The 17,400-nt window shown below is 41.4% G+C and overlaps 1 protein-coding gene across 1 annotated transcript in view; it reads right to left on the reverse strand.

Moving 5' to 3' along the window:
- Window positions 1-17,400, reverse strand: part of scarf2 (scavenger receptor class F, member 2) — a 79,001-nt gene that overhangs the window by 39,394 nt on the left and 22,207 nt on the right. Inside the window, exons 5-6 of the mRNA XM_072588051.1 lie at window positions 5,114-5,332; window positions 3,691-3,819 (exon numbers count right to left, since the gene is read on the reverse strand). Coding sequence (XP_072444152.1) covers window positions 3,691-3,819; window positions 5,114-5,332 — 348 coding nt within the window. The remainder of the gene's footprint in view (window positions 1-3,690; window positions 3,820-5,113; window positions 5,333-17,400) is intronic.

The following is a 17,400-nucleotide window of genomic DNA, read 5'->3' on the forward strand; positions in this document are numbered from 1 at the left end:
AAAGGAAATCCAGGATTTTGACCCAGTGACAGTGAAAGAATAACAATATATTTCCAAGTCAGGATGGTGTGCTTGGAGGAGAACTTGCAGGTGATAGTGTTCCCATGTATTTGCTACCCTTGTCCTTCCAGGTGGTTGCAAGTTTGGAAGGAATTACCGAAGAAGCCTTGATTTGTTCCCATGCATCATGTAGATGGTACACACTGCCGATACTGTGCATGCATGGTGGTGGGAGTAGATGGTGAAGATTTTAGATGGAGTGATAATCAAGTGGTTTTTTAATCCTCAATGACGTCAAGCTTTTTAAGTGTTATTGGAGATGAATTCATCCAAACAAGTGGAGAGTATCCCACCATACTTCTTGTACCTTGGAGATGATAGATAGATTTTGAGGTGAATTTCTCCCTAGACAATTCCCAGCCTCTGACCTGCTATTAGATACATAATGTTTATATGGTTGGTCCAGTTCTATTTCTGGTCAATGGGAACTACCAGCTTATTGACAGTGGAGAATTCAGCAATAGTAATGCCATTGAATGTCAAGGTGGAATGGTTGTTTAGATTTTTAGAGCTGTTTTTTGCCTGGCACTTGCATGATGCAAATCTAACTTGTCACTTATCAATCCACATGTAAACTTGTCTGGGTCTTGCTGCATTTGGATACAGACTGCTTCAGTACACCTAGGGAGTCAGAAATGGTACTTAACATTCCAATGATTGGACAAGCCATAACAGGCTGGAAAATCCCAGACACCACCACTGACCCATCAACATGTCACTATGTGTAGCTGTTGGAATGGTGCAATGTATCTTGTCAACCATGGGTTTGGAAAAAAGAACAAAATATCAAGACAGGTTCATCTCTCAATGATTATCCAGTGATGTGTATGAAGATCATAGTGTTCACATGGGTTGAGAGCAACAATATACCTCCATTGTGATAACCTTCATTTCTGAAGAGCCTAATGAAAATCACAAGAAGGAGGGCACCTGGCTGAGATAGCAGACAGTGGTCATCTGCAGAATAACAGTCCTGCTGGAGTGAATGTATTGGGAAGAAAGATGAGGGTATTCTGAAAAGATCAAAACAATGAGCTAATTTTTCCTCTCCACTCTAATTCTAAAGAGCTTGATGTAGCCATGAGCAGGAAAGTTTGATTCTAGTTTGCAAGCTGCATTGTTCAAACAGGAAGTCTGTTTTAAATTTGGGGGGAAGGGAATAATATTGGAAGAAGAGACACAGAAACCCTACAGCTGCAATTCTGCATGAGAGAGAGCGAGAAGAAAATCATGTCTTTACATATCATCTGACAACTGACAACTATGTCTTGTCACAGAGGCTGATGACAGGAAATGATCAGCAACCACTTCCTCAGGCCCAGCATCCTGGATTTCTGAGCTAATCCTGAAGCAAAACAAAAGAAAACACATTGTCCATCTGTCATTATACTCAGCAGCTTGTAAATAAGATCCTCATTTACTACAGGAACCATTCATGTCCAGGGACTACCCATGAAAGACTCACTGTTCACAAAGTCTATTAATGTGCTCCTATTCTCTGAAGTGGGTTACAATTCTTGAGAATGGAGATATAGGTGTAGTTAGGGCGGTTAGAGGGTTAGAGGCTGTTATGGACATTGAGGCTGTGTGTTGTCAATGGATAGGCATCAGGGCTAGGTGACTTACAGGTAAGGTGGCTGTGAGGGGTGAAGGTTAGATGGCCATCCATATTCATTACGACTATAGTGAAGACCTGGGGCACCATTTTGAATGACCCACTTTAAAATCCAGTTGAAGACTGCATTGCTCTAGAAGGGAGGAATGAGGAAGGTGGTATGGGATATTGGATTTCTCCCAAGAAACACCAGTGCCACACCCCACCTCAGAAAAAAAGTGTTTTGTTTTAAACAAAAGACTACTCTTTGGGAATCAGTGTCATGGACTCCCAGGTAGCCTTTCATCAGCTGCTCAACGGCCTGATCCAACTGGCTGCTGATACTCTGCTAGGCTTCTGAGAGGTCAGGGAAGTGGCAGCTCTTTGTGGAAAAGCATGTTTAACTGGGCTACTCAGACATCTATTGTGGGATGTATAACAGCACAGAACCAAATGAGGCAAACATAAAAATGAGTTCAGATTCCAAGATAGCTTGTACAACTTAAATAAAAGCACATCAACCATGCAAAGATACGAGCCAGGAAACGACAAGGTCTGAAATGCATTTGGAGTCATATCTGAAAGTTTAAAATCCGGTCTCAAATTCTGAAGTGATTAAAATGCCTGTTGATTTTGACTTGCTGCTGTTTCAACTACCAGCCCTCAGTGAAAGCTGAATTAAACCTTTCATTTATGCAACTAACAGGCTAACATCTGGAAATATTTTACTCCTGACCCAGTCATCAAAAGCACGTGTACCCAAGCCCCTCGTAGTTTAATGTCATTCAGTGTTGACAAGTTTTGTCCAGCCGTCTCAAATATCAGCAAACCTATGATCTGTTTGCCAACCTAGTTTAGTGTTCATTGTCACATTAAGGCATGGAGCAGCCACAATTTTATAGCATTGGCACATCTATCTCAAAGCCTTAATCTTAAATTACATTCAACTTTTCCCTTCAGTCTCTCTTGAAGATATTCGGTTAACTTTCTTGTATGCCTGCAGAGTATCTTGTGACATTTCAGTGCCACAGGGACCCAAGACCCACTGTTAGTGACATTCCTCATTTTCACTAGATTTACTAACTGTATTGGATTGTCTTGAGGTCTAACTCAGTGTAGCCCAGGAACTGTATTAGGACTGCCTTAGTGTGGAATGATTTAATAACATACTGTGATCCATACACCTGAAATGAGCATTAAGATTAGATTAGATTAGATTCCCTACGGTATGGAAACAGACCCTTTGGCATAACAAGTCAACACTGACCCCGAAGACTAACCCACTCAAACCCATTTCCCTCTGACTAACGCACCTAACACTAGGGGCAATTTAGCATGGTCAATTCACCTGACCTGCACACTTTAGGTTTTTTTAAAATTTGCTACAGTGTGGAAACAGGCCCTTCGGCTCAACAAGTCCACACTAACCCTCCAAAGAGCAACCCACCCAGAGCCATTCCCCTACATTTACCCCTGCACCTAGCACTACGGGCAATTTAGCATGGCTAATTCACCTAACCTGCACATCTTTGAACTGTGGGAGGAAACCAGAGCACCCGGAGGAAACCCACGCAGACACGGGGAGAATGTGCAAATTCCACACAGACAGTCACCCGAGGGGGGGAAATCGAACTCGGGTCCCTAGTGCTGTGAGGCAGCAGTGCTAACTACTGAGCCACCATGCCACCCAATGGCAAGCCAGGAACAGGTAAACAGAAAACAATCTTTTAACTACCAGAAAAAACATCAATATAGCACAATGCTCCATTTTGTTCAGAAAATAAATACTTAACATTGATAAAGCTCCAATTGTGATAATGCCATGCTGAGAGAAAAAAAACAATCAACAAGTAAGTTCACAAACACTAATGGACAAACGTGCAATGTGTTAACCTGTCCAACATACAGCATTCATATGTGAGAAATGTCACGGCTTTGAATGTTCATAAGTTATGTGCGGACTGTCTGTTTATAAAATATTTTTGAGCTCACATTGCATCTTAATGGAATGTGGTCCTCTGCACTCCAATACTTACAAAGGGCCGTGAAAGCCTTTGTTGCAGATGCATTCTCCAGTGGCAAAATGACAAAGTCCGTTAATACAATTGGTGCAGACGGAGTTACAGTTCTCACCATAGGTACCGTTTTGGCATTTTACATCACACCTATTACATAAAAAAGAAAACAGTTTTGAAACAAGGAACTACAATAAAAGTACTCTCTTCTGATGTTCCATCCATCACAGAAGACATCCTCAGCCATCAGATGATGTACAATTATCAAAATTATTACAAACAGAAACAGACATTGCTGGAGAAATGCAGCAGGTCTGGCAGCGTCTGTAGAGAGGAAAAATCGTTAATGTTTTGAATCCAGAGAACTGCTTCAGAACTGAGGTCCCAGGACTTGAAATGTTAACTCTGTTTTCTCTCCACAGATGTAGCCAGACCTGCAGTGTTTCTCCAGCAATTTCTGTTTTTTGTTTATCTCAGATCCCCAGCATCCACTGTTCTTTGTTTCATTAAACCAAAATTATGAAACAGCTCCTTTTGTAACTGTCTGATTTGCCATTGAATATCATCAACCAGATTACTAGTGTGAAACATCCGCATGTACTCGAAGCTGCATATACTAATATTTAATACCGGCAAAAAGGGACTCATTCTAAGGGATTATGGAGGCTGCTTCAATTTCTTGTCTCTTTTTAGCAATGTTTATGTTTAGTGCCAACAAATAAATATAAATATATCTTCCTAGTAGCTTTTGAGTTTATCCAGCAATGATTATCAAGCAATGAAGAGCAAACCATTTTGAGATTTTATACTTAGTTTGTACATACAGGAATTCAAACACACATACCAATAGATTCAAGAACAGCTTAGTCCCCGTTGTCATAAGACTGCCGAATGGACCTCTCTAATTTCAAATCTAATGTTGATCTTGCTTTTGTGTACTTTCTGCACAGCCATAACCCTATATGCCTCACTCTGTCTAAACAATGTATGACCTGTTTTTCCTTGTATGTTATGATCTGCCTGTACTGCACACAAAATAAAACTTTTCACTGTACTGAGGCACATGTGACAATAAATCAAATCAAACTGTAAATTAGATCAGTTCAATTGGTGGACGTGCTACAATTGAGCTCCATGCACTTGTAGAGAGTGGAAGTTAACCAAGGTTTCCCATTTGTAATCACTATCCAGTGGTCCTTGTGCATATAGATCCCATGAAGGACCATCCTAGTACAGCACGGTGGATACTCACTATTTTGACTCGATCTTGAAGAATGGTTAACAGTGCATGACACTGGTGCCATGAAACTATGCACCAGCAAGCAATCAAGGCCTTCAGTATGAACAAAAATGGTGAAAAAACCAATGGGATTTAAGATTGAAAAGGGGGTCACTCAAAAACCTTAGCTTGATAAAATAATCAATAACCAAAGCAAATCCTTACCGAGTGCCAATCCAACCAGGATTACAGTGCAGGCATTTCCCATTGATATGGTTACAAGCATGTCCATCTTTGCACTGAGGACATTGCTCTCCACATCCTTCCCCATAGAAACCAGCAGCGCAGATCTTATCACACCTGGTTCCATTCCATCCAGGTTCGCAGGCTAAACATCGACCATCAGCAATCATACAGGGCTGAAGGTTCTTACACTGGCCACACCTAAGGTTAAAGAATAGGAACATACTCAGATTTGTTAGATAAGAAAATGTTTGTGCATTTAAGTGGCCTAGAAATAGCCATTTCGTCATCAATGGACGAGCGCTTCGACGCTTTCTGGCATTTTTTACTCTGCCATTTTAGCTTGGACACTGGCCAGTTTATTTTAAGTTGGTTGAAACAATTGCTAATATAGTAATCGTTGTGCTTCTATTTGGGGCCGTTCTTCCTTCCATGTCGGAAACCTGTCAGCATTTCCTGTTACCATCAATAGCGAGGACTACGCTGTGAGGTGGTCCCTTACCCAGTACTTTCACTTTTCAGTCTCTGTCACACTAGGTTGTTTTATTACCTCGTCGGGTCGGATTATTTTAATTCACACATCTGACATGAGCTAGTTTATTCCTTACAAAATGAAACTGAGTTTAAATCATCAAAATATGTTAAAATTTAGTTAAATGTAATCTGTAAATTAAACAATGTTGCCACTGTTCTCTCCCTGCGACCACAATCCAATGGTCATTCATACTGCTGCATGTTATAATATCAGATTACAGGGTTATTTAGAGCAAAGGAAGAACTCCAGTCCTGAGGAACAACTTTGTGCTTTAAGATTCTGTCAGACAGACAAACAGTTTGCATCTTGGAATACTGCAGGTCTATCAGGCTCAAGTATTAGTTCCCAAATCTTAGATCGAGGATTGAGATTATGTCTAACTTGCATCATCAGGTGGTTTATACTGGACAAATCTTACATCCAAGGAAATCTCTCCTACCACCCCGCAAAAAAAGCTAATGAGTCACTGGTCATTGTACAGCTGAACAGCGAGGATAACTCTCAAGCAGTTCTTAGAACATAAGCACTAGGAGCAGGAGTAGGCAATTCAGCCCCTCAAGTCTACTCTGTCACTTGGTAGCATCATGGCTGAACTCATCTCAGCCTCAGCTCGACTTTCCTACCCAATCCCCATAACTCTTCAACCCTTCAACTCCAATGTAGTTAAATCCTCCCTCCTGTAAGGAGACTAAAAGTGTCCTCATATCATTTATTTACTGACCATAAGCACCACAACTTGGAATGAAATATTGCTTCAAACCTTCTGACTATAGTATGGATATACCTCATAACCTATTTTATCAATTGCTTTCTGTACCAAATTTGCATGCAGCTAAAACGTTCCTGTACGAAAATCATCAAGTAATTCCAGGTCACTTACAACATGGGCTAGATGTAGAACAGCGAGGATAACTCTCAAACAGTTCTTAGAGTGTAAGAACCAGGAGCAGGAGTAGGCAATTCAGCCCCTCAAGTCTACTCTATCACTTGATAGCACCATGGCTGATCCTATCTCAGCCTCAGCTCCACTTTCCTACCCACTCCCCAAAACCCTTCAGCCCATTACTCATTAAAAATCGGTCAATCTCCTCCTCACATTTATTCTGTATGCCAGCATCCACCACATTCTGAGATAATGAATTCTACAGATTTACTAGCCTTTGAGAGAAGTAGTTACTCCTCATCTCTGTTTTAAATCTGCCACCCTGAGCATTAAACCCTCCCGATCTACATTGCTCACAAGGGAAAACATCCGCTCTAATGTCAACGTCGTCAATGTCCCTTTAACAAGTTATATATCTTAAACAGATTGCCTCTCATTCTTCTAGACTGTAGCAAATAAAGGCCAAACCTGTTCAAATGATCCTCATAAAACAAGTCTTTCATTTCTGGAATTAATCTTGTGAACCTTCTCTGAACTGTCTCCAACGTAGTTAAATCCTTCCTCCTGTAAGGGGATTAAAACTGTTCTCATAATATTTATTTACTGACCATAAGCACTACAACTTGGAATAAAAATATTTCTGAAAACCTTCTGACCATAGCATGGACATACCTCATAACTTATTATCAACTGCTTTCTGTACCAAATTTGCATGCCGCTAAAAAGTTCCTGTATGAAGATCATTAAGCAATTCCAGGTCACTTACAACATGGGCTGGACATAGAGTAAAGCTCTTTCTCCATGACCCCCTCAATATAGAGTTGTATCACAAGTGGAGAACCATCCCCAGGTGATAGCTCACATGTCAGGTATAAAACAGGTTTAATAGGGAATCAGGCTGCCTCTACACTGTGAAATAAAACACTCTCCTATAAGGTACAGGCAAAGTTATATTTAGGATTATATTATGTCCATATTGGATCACTGTATTTTTAGATAAAACATAAAGCAATGTACGGCAAAATCTTATCAAACTCGAAGGAAGATGGGCGATAGTGAGGTGAGCGACAGAATCAGATGTTGTTGAGTTCCAACTTGTGGATGTTTTTGGTTAATCTGTTCTGAAAAATATTCATAGAATTCCTACAGTGTGGGAACAGGCCATTTGGTCCAACAAATTCACATTGACCCTCCTAAGAGTAAACCACCCAGACCCATTCCCCTAACTATTATTCTACATTTCCCCTGTCTAATGCACCCAACCTACACAACCTTGAACACTGTGGGCAATTTAGCATGGCCAATTCACCTAACCTGCATATCTTTGGATTGTAGGAGGAAACCGAAGCACCCAGAAGAAACCCACACAGTCACGGGGAGAATGTGCAAACTCCACACAGACAGTCGCCCAAGGAATCGAACCCAGGTTCCTGGAACTAAGAGGCAGCAGTGCTAACCACTGAGCACTGTACAGCTCAAATATTATGACAGAAACCTGGAGCAGGTTTGGGATTATAACCCATACCTTCTAGCCCAGAGTTAGAGACACTACCACCGCATCAGAAGAGCCCCAGTCAAATCCTCTATGCTTTTCTCAAGTGAGATTCTTACTCGCAGCAATGAGTTCCCAATTGATGGCCATTATTACTTGTTAAATGCATTGTTTACAGCCCAACTTACCACAGTTGGAAATCTCATCAACTGACCATACAAACTAACTATCACAAAAACTTGACTTGGAAATCAGAGTAGGTACTTGGTGAGTTCCACTCACTGCTTCCTACAACCAATCCTCATGTTGGACACTGGGCAGCAGTACTTTTGGAGTTCTGGTCACCCTGCTATAGGAAGGATATTACTAAATTGGAGAGGGTTCAGAAAAGATTGACAAGGATATTGCTGGAACTGGAGGATTTCAGTTTTCAGGAGAGTCTGGATAGGCTGGGACATTTTTCACTAGACCGTAGGAGGTTAAGAGGTGACCTTTTAGGGGTTTATAAAATAATGAGGGGCATAGATAAAGTGAATAGCAAAGGTCTTTTCCTTCAGGTAGGGGTGTTCAAAAACTAGAGGGCATATTTAAAAAGGACCTGAGGGGCACTTTTTCACAGAGGGGGTGATTCATATGTGGAACGAACTACCCAGAGGAAATGGTCGATGCTGTTACAGTTACAACATTTAAAAGACATTTGGATAGGTCCATGAATAGGAAAGGTTTGGGGGGATATGGACCAAATACAGGCAAATGGGATAGGTTTGGGAAATTTGGTGTCATGGATGAGTTGGACTGAAGGGTCTGTTTCCGTGATGTATGACTCTCTCTCAGGAATGGTTCATGGGTACCCATAAGCATGAACATTGGCCATCAACATGATCCGGCCTCTGTGAAACTTCATGGAACATTCTTGATTCAATTAAAGATTGCTTCTGCACTTCTATGCCACACCACGTGCACTGACAACTACTATTGTAATGATGCTTCAAGGACGCTGAGTCCTCAGGGACACATACCCACCTCATGGACTGTGCCAGGCTGCATCTCCACGCAGTTCACTCGCTATCATAGGACTCACTTATTCTTGTGTCCACCAGGTAGCTCAATGCCTTGCAATGCCTTTTCACACATTTGTCCCTCTGCCAGAGATACCAGGCTCATATTATTACTGACTTGCCATATGACATGATGCTGACATAAAACCAGGAAGCATGTTTGTCAGCAAGCCTCAGTCCAAGAAGCCAATCAAGGGAGATGGCCTTTGCTGACAGATTCCCAGTACAAGCAGTCAAAGGCAGCCTTGGATACCAGTCCAGGCCTTGCTCAAACTCAGGGTCCTCTGCCAATAATGTGTGTGGAGCTGAAAGACAGGCAGATCCTTCCTAACCCATCTTAACTCTTTCTGCCCTATTGTGAACTGTTCTTCTCCAGGAATGAGGGAGAGGTGGATGGCACAGCTATTAGTGTTGGTGAACAGGGGAGAAGTTTCCTGAGTGAGTGTGTATCTGGCACAGAGAGTGTACAGAATGTGACACAGGTTAGGCTGGGTAGGGGCAGGTGGGTGAGAAGTTATAGAAAACAGTGAGAGTGGTAGGGCATGAGCTTTGGTGGGAGTTAGGTACAGTAGCAGAGATTGAGTAACTGAGTTATCAGAGAGAAGATGGTGGTACTTGCACTGGCAGGTTGATGGAGAGGGATATTAACCATCTTCCTACAGTCCTGGGCTTTCTTCCATTCTCGAGCATGCTGTCTCAACCTTGAACCAGGTGGACATGGCCTGGTGTCAAGGCTTCCTCTGCTGGTCACGAGGCTCCTGGAACTGTTGCCTTTGCACAACTCCATTCAACCGGGCTCCAAGACTCTGCCCTCAATGCTCGAAACGGTTTGCCCCGTCTGTATATCTGGGCAAATTTGAGGAACCATGCAGGATAGCTCTGGTCGGACAGTTCTTATCCAGGTTCAAAATGGCCCTTTTAAATATGGCACCCACACCAGGGATACCGGTCAATTCTGGAGTGTCCAGTGTGTGGTGAGTAACTCCATGCATGGTGCATGTAAGATGGTTTGGAAATGGACGTGATATTCACTATAAAGTCTGAAATACTAATTAATGCCGCAAGTTTGGTAAAATATGACAAGAAAACTTGCCTGGCCTGATTCCAAGTATCACTCAACCAAACTCTACACATATCACATTTAGCCAGAAAACTGTAACAGAGTCAAAACAGAGCTCCGCCTATGCTATACGACAATGAACTATTGCAGATACTCTACATTTTCTATGTAATTGTTAATCTCTTCAATCCAGACCTGGCCTAGTCCAGCACCACACAAATATTCATACCAAATCAGTTTTGTCCACTTAAAGCAAGGGTTTGATCTCCTTCATAATTTTTTAAGAAATGATCAGGTTGTCAGCTTACCCTATGTTATGTATATGTGTTATCTGAAAATATTAATTTAGGATATCACGGACTGGAGATATATCAATACCTTGGAATTTTTGGATAGAACACTTTGCAAAGCAAAAGACATGAGCTGCAAATATAGAGCAATATTGCAATTGTAAGGAACATGTTGCTTGAATGGAAAACCAAGGCTACAATATTTTCAGAGAGGTCAAGTGATGCAGTTTGAGGTGGAAATAAAATGACATTGGTTTTGAACACTGAATCAGAGGGAGGATTTGCCTGGAGCAACAACCTTTGTCCTCATGCTGACTTTTCTCTGAAGCTCCATGAACAAAATTTATGATTGAAAACCCAACTGGAAGGTCTCTTCACTGCAAGTTGAGGGTTCCTAAGGGAGAATTCAAAACATATGCTACTATCTCCAGAAAAGTGACTTGAGCCAGCTAAGACCAATCCACAAAAACACACCAATGGCAAAAGGTTATGTGTAAAAGGACTTCAGCTACAGACCAACATTTGGAACAAACTATGAATAATATTTTTTAAAATCTGAACTTAATTGTTTTTTTGGCCAGGGTGCTTTTAAGATAAATCTCTGCAGTTTCTTATTTTTTTTTCCCATACTTAGAGGTTGTATATGTGTCAGTTTGTTAAAAAAGATACTTGTACAAATTTGTATAGTTGAAACCCTTCTTTTAATGATCTTTATGCCTTTGGAATATTTGGTATTGTTTTTTAATAAACTAGCACTTTGTTTATTTCTAATAGACCCTTTTGAAAACTTAGCTATATTCAGTCTGATTTATATAAAACTGTCAATATCTCCCTTTTAAATTAGTGGAGTGGGACAAGAAAAATAATAAGTTTACCTCCCCTAATGCAATCATAACACCCATCAAAGCCATTCCAAAGCAGGGACCATAAATCGTTCCTAAACATATTTCTATTTTGATTAGCTTTACTGAAGGACTAAGTTCATAGCGTGAGACGTGACAAAGGTCAGCAGAGGAGGTAATAAGACTACACAGATTAGGGAATAGAGATACAGTGACATCAAGCCAAGATTTCAAAGCTTATAGTTCATAGGATACAGGAAGGGCTGAGGGTGATAAGGAAATCTTCAAGGTTGAAATCTTGGAAAATAATTAAATACAGCAAAGGACTGTGAAAAGTATCCTGATTCAACTGATTAGAGAGTCAGGAAAAAGAGGAAACCAGCTATACTTATGGAATAGACTTTATTTAAACAACATTTATGTTGGATTTCTTGGCAATAGGGTCAACGCTAAATTGATGTCACATCTATATTCTCTATCACAGAGTTAAAGATGGTTACCCATTCAGAGAGTGAGAACCCAACCATGTAGTTTTCTGGAGTTGGGAGCATTGGGAACAATAAAAGACACAGATACACTTTTGCAGAAATTTAGCATCAATTGCTTTCTCCTTTCCCTCAATATAAACTGTCACACTCTGCAGCAGTTTTCCAAAACTAGAATTGCACTGGAACCTACTACTACTTGGAATTAATAGCAAAGCAAATTCAATAGGACAGAGAACAAGTGCAATAAAACAGTGAAATGAAAGACCAATACCATAAATACTTCAAGCAAACAATCAATACTCCGACAATTCTATTGTTCCTGTTTTCAGGTGCAGTCCTTTGTGGAGAGAAGGACACTTAAATGAAGCAGCTGATCAGAGAGAGAGAGCTCACAGGGGTTTCGATGACATGCTGGAGGCTTGTGTACAAAAGATGTAGATGGGGAGAGAAGCAATGTTTCTGTCAGCTCTGGTAGCCCTCAAGGCAAACACTCAGAATCGCGGAAGCTTTATGCTATGTAAGGAGGCCAATGAGCTGATCATGTACACTAGCTCTTCAAACAAGCTTCATTAGTGAGAGCCAATTTCTTGCATTTTTTCCCATTCCCTTGCACATTACTTTTACACCAACAGTAGCCCTGAATGACTCAACTGAATCTGCCTCCATCACATTCCCAGGCCCCACATTCCATACACAAAACTACATGCTGTGTAAAAAAGATTCTTTTTCCTCAAATTGTCCTTGCTTATCTTTCAAATCACTTTAAATTTGTACTCTCTCATACATGCTCCTGTTAGAGGTGGGAACAGTTTCTCTCTACCTATTCTAACTAGCCTATGGTTTTGAAAGTCTTTATCTGATCTCCTTTTAGCTTTCTTTTCTTCGAGAGTACAGTCCCCAATGTCTTCAATCTATCTTCATAACTGAAGTTTCTCATCTCCAGAACCAATTATGTAAATTGCTTCTGCCCTCTAACGCATTTATAGCCTACCTATGATGTGGCACCCAGAAACATACACAGTACTCCAGGTGAAGTTGAAAAGTGTCTCATACCAGTTCAACATCACCTCATTGCTTTTGTATTCTATGCCTCAAAACAACTAAGACACTTTCCCTAGGACTACATAGAGGTGGCCAGGGAAATTAATTCATGCATTCCTTTCCATAAGAAAATCAATGGGCTCCCATAAATGGCATTTTCATTGGTATCTCCTACTTACTGTCCTATCAGCTTTTCACACCACTCAATACACCATATTCCCTATCACTCACTCACTGGCAATAGCACTTATGCATAATATTCAGAGTTTCTCCTAATGCACCCTCTAATTTTTTTCAGACTGTGCAGGTGACTTATTTAAATGCACAGTGTCTTTAAATATTTGTACATGATCATGTAGCTTACAGGGAACATTGAGTCCACTTCACCCCTACACACACACCACTTTCATATGGCTTCCATCTATCTGCAGTTAACCAGCATAAGAGCATTTATCACCCAGATGTTTTGCAACTCACTCATTAATATCTTTCCATCTCTTTTGCAGAACAAAATGGCCCATAACAGGATGGAACTGAGCAGAACCGGAGAGAAGCCAGACAAATCTGCTTCATCTAAACTCCATGGACAAGGTTCTGAGGATCATGAAAAGGGCTATGACAGAGCCCCTTGCACCCAGTGTCACTTGCAATGGTCAGGGTAATATATACTGTACTGTAAATGGACTATACCGTAAACGGAAGAGCCTTGAGAAAAGTTGATGAGCAGAGAGATCTGGGAGTTCAGGTCCATTGTACCCTGAAGGTGGCTGCACAGGTGGATAGAGTGATCAAGAAGGCATATAGTATGCTTGCCTTCATCGGACAGGGTATTGAGTATAAGAGTTGGCAGGTCATGTTAAAATTGTACAAGACTTTGGTTTGGCTACATTTAGAATACTGTGTACAGTTCTGTTCGCCACGTTACCAAAAGGATGTGGATGCTTTGGAGAGGGTGCAGAGAAGGTTTACGAGGATGTTGCCTGGTATGGAAGGTGGTAGCTATGAACAGCGGTTGAGTAAGTTAGGATTGTTTCATTAGAAAAAAGGAGATTGAGGGGGGACCTGATTGAAGTCTACAAAATCATAAAGGGTATAGACAGGGTGGATAGAGATAAGCTTTATCCCAGGGTGAGGGATTCAATAACGAGAGGTCATGCATTCAAGGTGAGAGGAAAAAGGTTTAAGGGGGATACACGCAGAAAGTACTTTACACAGAGGGTGGTAGGTGCCTGTAACACATTGCCAGCAGAGGTAGTCGAGGCAGGCATGGTAGATTCACTGAAAATGCATCTGGACAGATGCATAAGTAGGTGGGGAGTAGAGGGATACAGATCCTTAGGAATTGGGTGATGGGTTTAGACAGTGAATTTGGATTAGCACAGGCTTGGAAGGCTGAAGGGCCTGTTCCTGGGCTGTAATTTTTCTTTGTTCTTTGTTCTTTGTAATGGTATTTCCCTACTGTATGGCCATTTACAAATCCTACCTCACCGTCATGCAGCTCTCTGGCAAGAACTGATGGTTGTGCAACCACAGATCCCTAGCTGTCCTGCCGACACCTGCTTCCAAGAATTCAATGCTTGCCTTCTGTATTTCTGCTTTTAGATATTGAGGAGCTGCCACCTGCATCATCAAGAGTATGAATTATGAGAACTGCTGCAGATCTCTGGGAAAGAAGCACCATGACCTGTGTGACACTTGCAGTCACCATCTCAGACACTGACACTGCAAATGTTTTTGAGGCTAGTGGAGCTGGGATCTGAATGTGGTGAGGTATGATAGACGTGTCCTTGCTTTGCTCTGTGCTCATTGGACCCCTGGCATATTCTAGTCACTTCCTTGATGAATCACAGGTACCTCACACATGAATGTAGAAGTACTGCCTGAAAACCCTTCATGTCTTCTCTTGACGACTGTTCTCCTTCAGCCTGTGTGTATAGCTTTCCCTTTCTGCAGCCTGCACATTGTGTCCCTATCAGGCTTTAATCCCAAGAGCAATTACATTCATAGCCCACATAGCTCTAAGAGGCTTTGTTTTGGTAGGAAACTTCTCTAACCTCACTGCCACAGTGCAATAATGTTGCTTGTAAAGTCCTAAAAATCACTGACTTCCCTCTAAGGGCACAACATTCTCACAAACCTTAAAATGGCAAAAGTTAATCAAAACCAGCTCAACCTGTACTTGGATGCTTAGGTGTTTAATCCATGCTGGTGGGGTAAGGGACTATCTCGGACAACGCTGTAATGTCCTTGGATTACTTATCCTGAGAAGCAAACTAATCATCTGGAGACAAGGGTTTAGAAACCACTGTGGCAACTGATGGAACTAGAATTCAGTTCATGAAAATCATAAAACCAAAGGCTAGTCTCATTAATGGTGATCATGAAACTATCAGCCATTGTCGTAAAAGCCATCAGCTTCATCGATGCCATTTAGAGAAAGTCATCTGCATCCTTATCCAATCTGGTCTAGAGGTGACTCTTGAATCCAATGTAATGTGCTAGACTCCAAAACAGTTCACTCCACTTAGTAGGGATAGGCAGCACATACTTATGGCCATGGTGCCAACTTCCCATGAAAGAACACAAAACAGCAGCTGAATGTACATTCAGTCATAAGAAAAAGGGAGAGGGTGTTCTCTGGGGCTTGGGTGCTCCAAGAAATGTGTGACATCACCTGATGAGGTAGGTAGCCCAACTTGACCGCCTGGCATGCTTGTCTTAGCACTGAGGCAGTTAACCTGTGCCATGCAGGCTTCACTAGAGGGACCTGGAAGCATTCTGACCACAATCATCAATTTATGGGGCTGCTGGAGAACCAGCTGCAGCACTGCAAACACAGCCGGATTTTATAGCTCTGCTGAAGGCAGCCCATACGCACAAGATCTTGAATACTGCAGAAACATCCAAAGTGGGACACCTGAAATATGTCACATCTTAGATTTACCAGGGTTCCGATGTCAAATATCCTCAAATTACTGAATGCAAATGAGCAGTATTCTATTGGCTCCCAGGGGGTGGCAGGAACAGATGCTGTGAGGTAGACAGTAAAATAGCAAGGAGCCCACAGGGATGTCATCAGCCTGCCAGGTCTCTAAAGCAGTTACACCACCAGGGAACTTTCCCCATGGCAGGCCGCAAAGTACATCAGCTCTCTGTTTCAAGGAAACAAAAGCCAATTTGCAGAACTATAGGTCCTACTGGGAGGAATTTAGCCAAAGGCAAGCTAACTCCCTCCTGGCCAGGCAGCACATTGTCATCAAGTTCAGGTTCAGACCAGACATTTCACCCTGATATTAGGAGTCCCAAAGTCCCTGATAGAATATAGACCAACACATCAATGTAGTGTGTCAGCCATGTCTATTATAGGAAGGATATTATTAAGTTAGGGAGGGATCAGAAAATATTTACCAGGACATTGTCAGGAATGGAGGGTATGAGTTTTAAGGGGAGGCTGGAAGGATTGGGATATTTTCCACTGGAGCGTTGGAGTTTGAGAGGTGGCTTTATAGATGGGTATAAGTAAGGTAAATGGCTGGTGTCCTTTCCTTGGGGTGGAGATTTCAAGACTATGAAGCATGTATTTAGGGTGAGTGGAGAGAGATTTAAAAAAGACATGAGGGGCATTTTTTTTTAAGAAAGTGGTTTGTACATGGAATGAACTTCCAGAGGAAGTGATGTTTGCAGATACAGTCACAACATTTAAAAGACATTTGGATAAGTACATGTATCAGAAATGTCTGGAAGGATAGGGGCCAAGCATAGGCAGGTGGGACTAGTTTTGTTTGGGATTATAGTCAGCATGGATTGGTTGGACTGGGTGGACCAAAGGGTCTGTTCCTGTGCTCTATGACTCAATGACTGGTTGTTAGCACTGACATCTCGAAGGAGCTTGTGGGTTCAATTCCCACTCAGCATGAGTAGCGAGGGAGTGCTGCATTGTTGGAGATATACTTTCAGATGAAATAATAAACTGAGGCCCTAACTGCATTCATAAGTAGTGTAAAAAGATCTCATTGCACAGTCTCAAAGGATAGCAGGAGAATAATCAACAGTGTGCCAGGCAATACATATCCTTCAATTAACATCACATCAACAGATCATCTAATCATCTTCATATTGCTGATATAGAGGTATACTTTGAGAAAATTGGTTGCTAATTCACTTATAATGCAACAATGATCACAGTTCAAAAAGTACTACATTGAAAGTAATGTGCCTTGAAACATTTGGTGGGCATGAAAGGTGCTATACAAATGCAACTTTTTTTACATCTCTGACATAATTGCAAAGTAAACCTACTAATGTACGTTATGTATCATTAGGCTGGGCATACCAGAGTCCAGAAATAATTCTTATCTTATTCTGCATTCTGTGTGAGTGAACACACCTACAGAAGGTATTGTTACTACATGAGTATTACCTAATAAATGAGTTAGTGAAAATGGAAATGAAACCTCTGAAAATCAAAAAAGCAGTTCATGAAAAACAATCTTAAGGCCTTGAAAAATATTATTTTGATATGGACCTAAGTTTAAAGAAGTGAAGCCTAAGTTTGCATAATTTGAACAATCAAGCTGTGT

Source organism: Chiloscyllium punctatum, chromosome 17 (assembly GCF_047496795.1).
Source record: "Chiloscyllium punctatum isolate Juve2018m chromosome 17, sChiPun1.3, whole genome shotgun sequence".
Classification (NCBI taxonomy): Eukaryota; Metazoa; Chordata; class Chondrichthyes; order Orectolobiformes; family Hemiscylliidae; genus Chiloscyllium; species Chiloscyllium punctatum.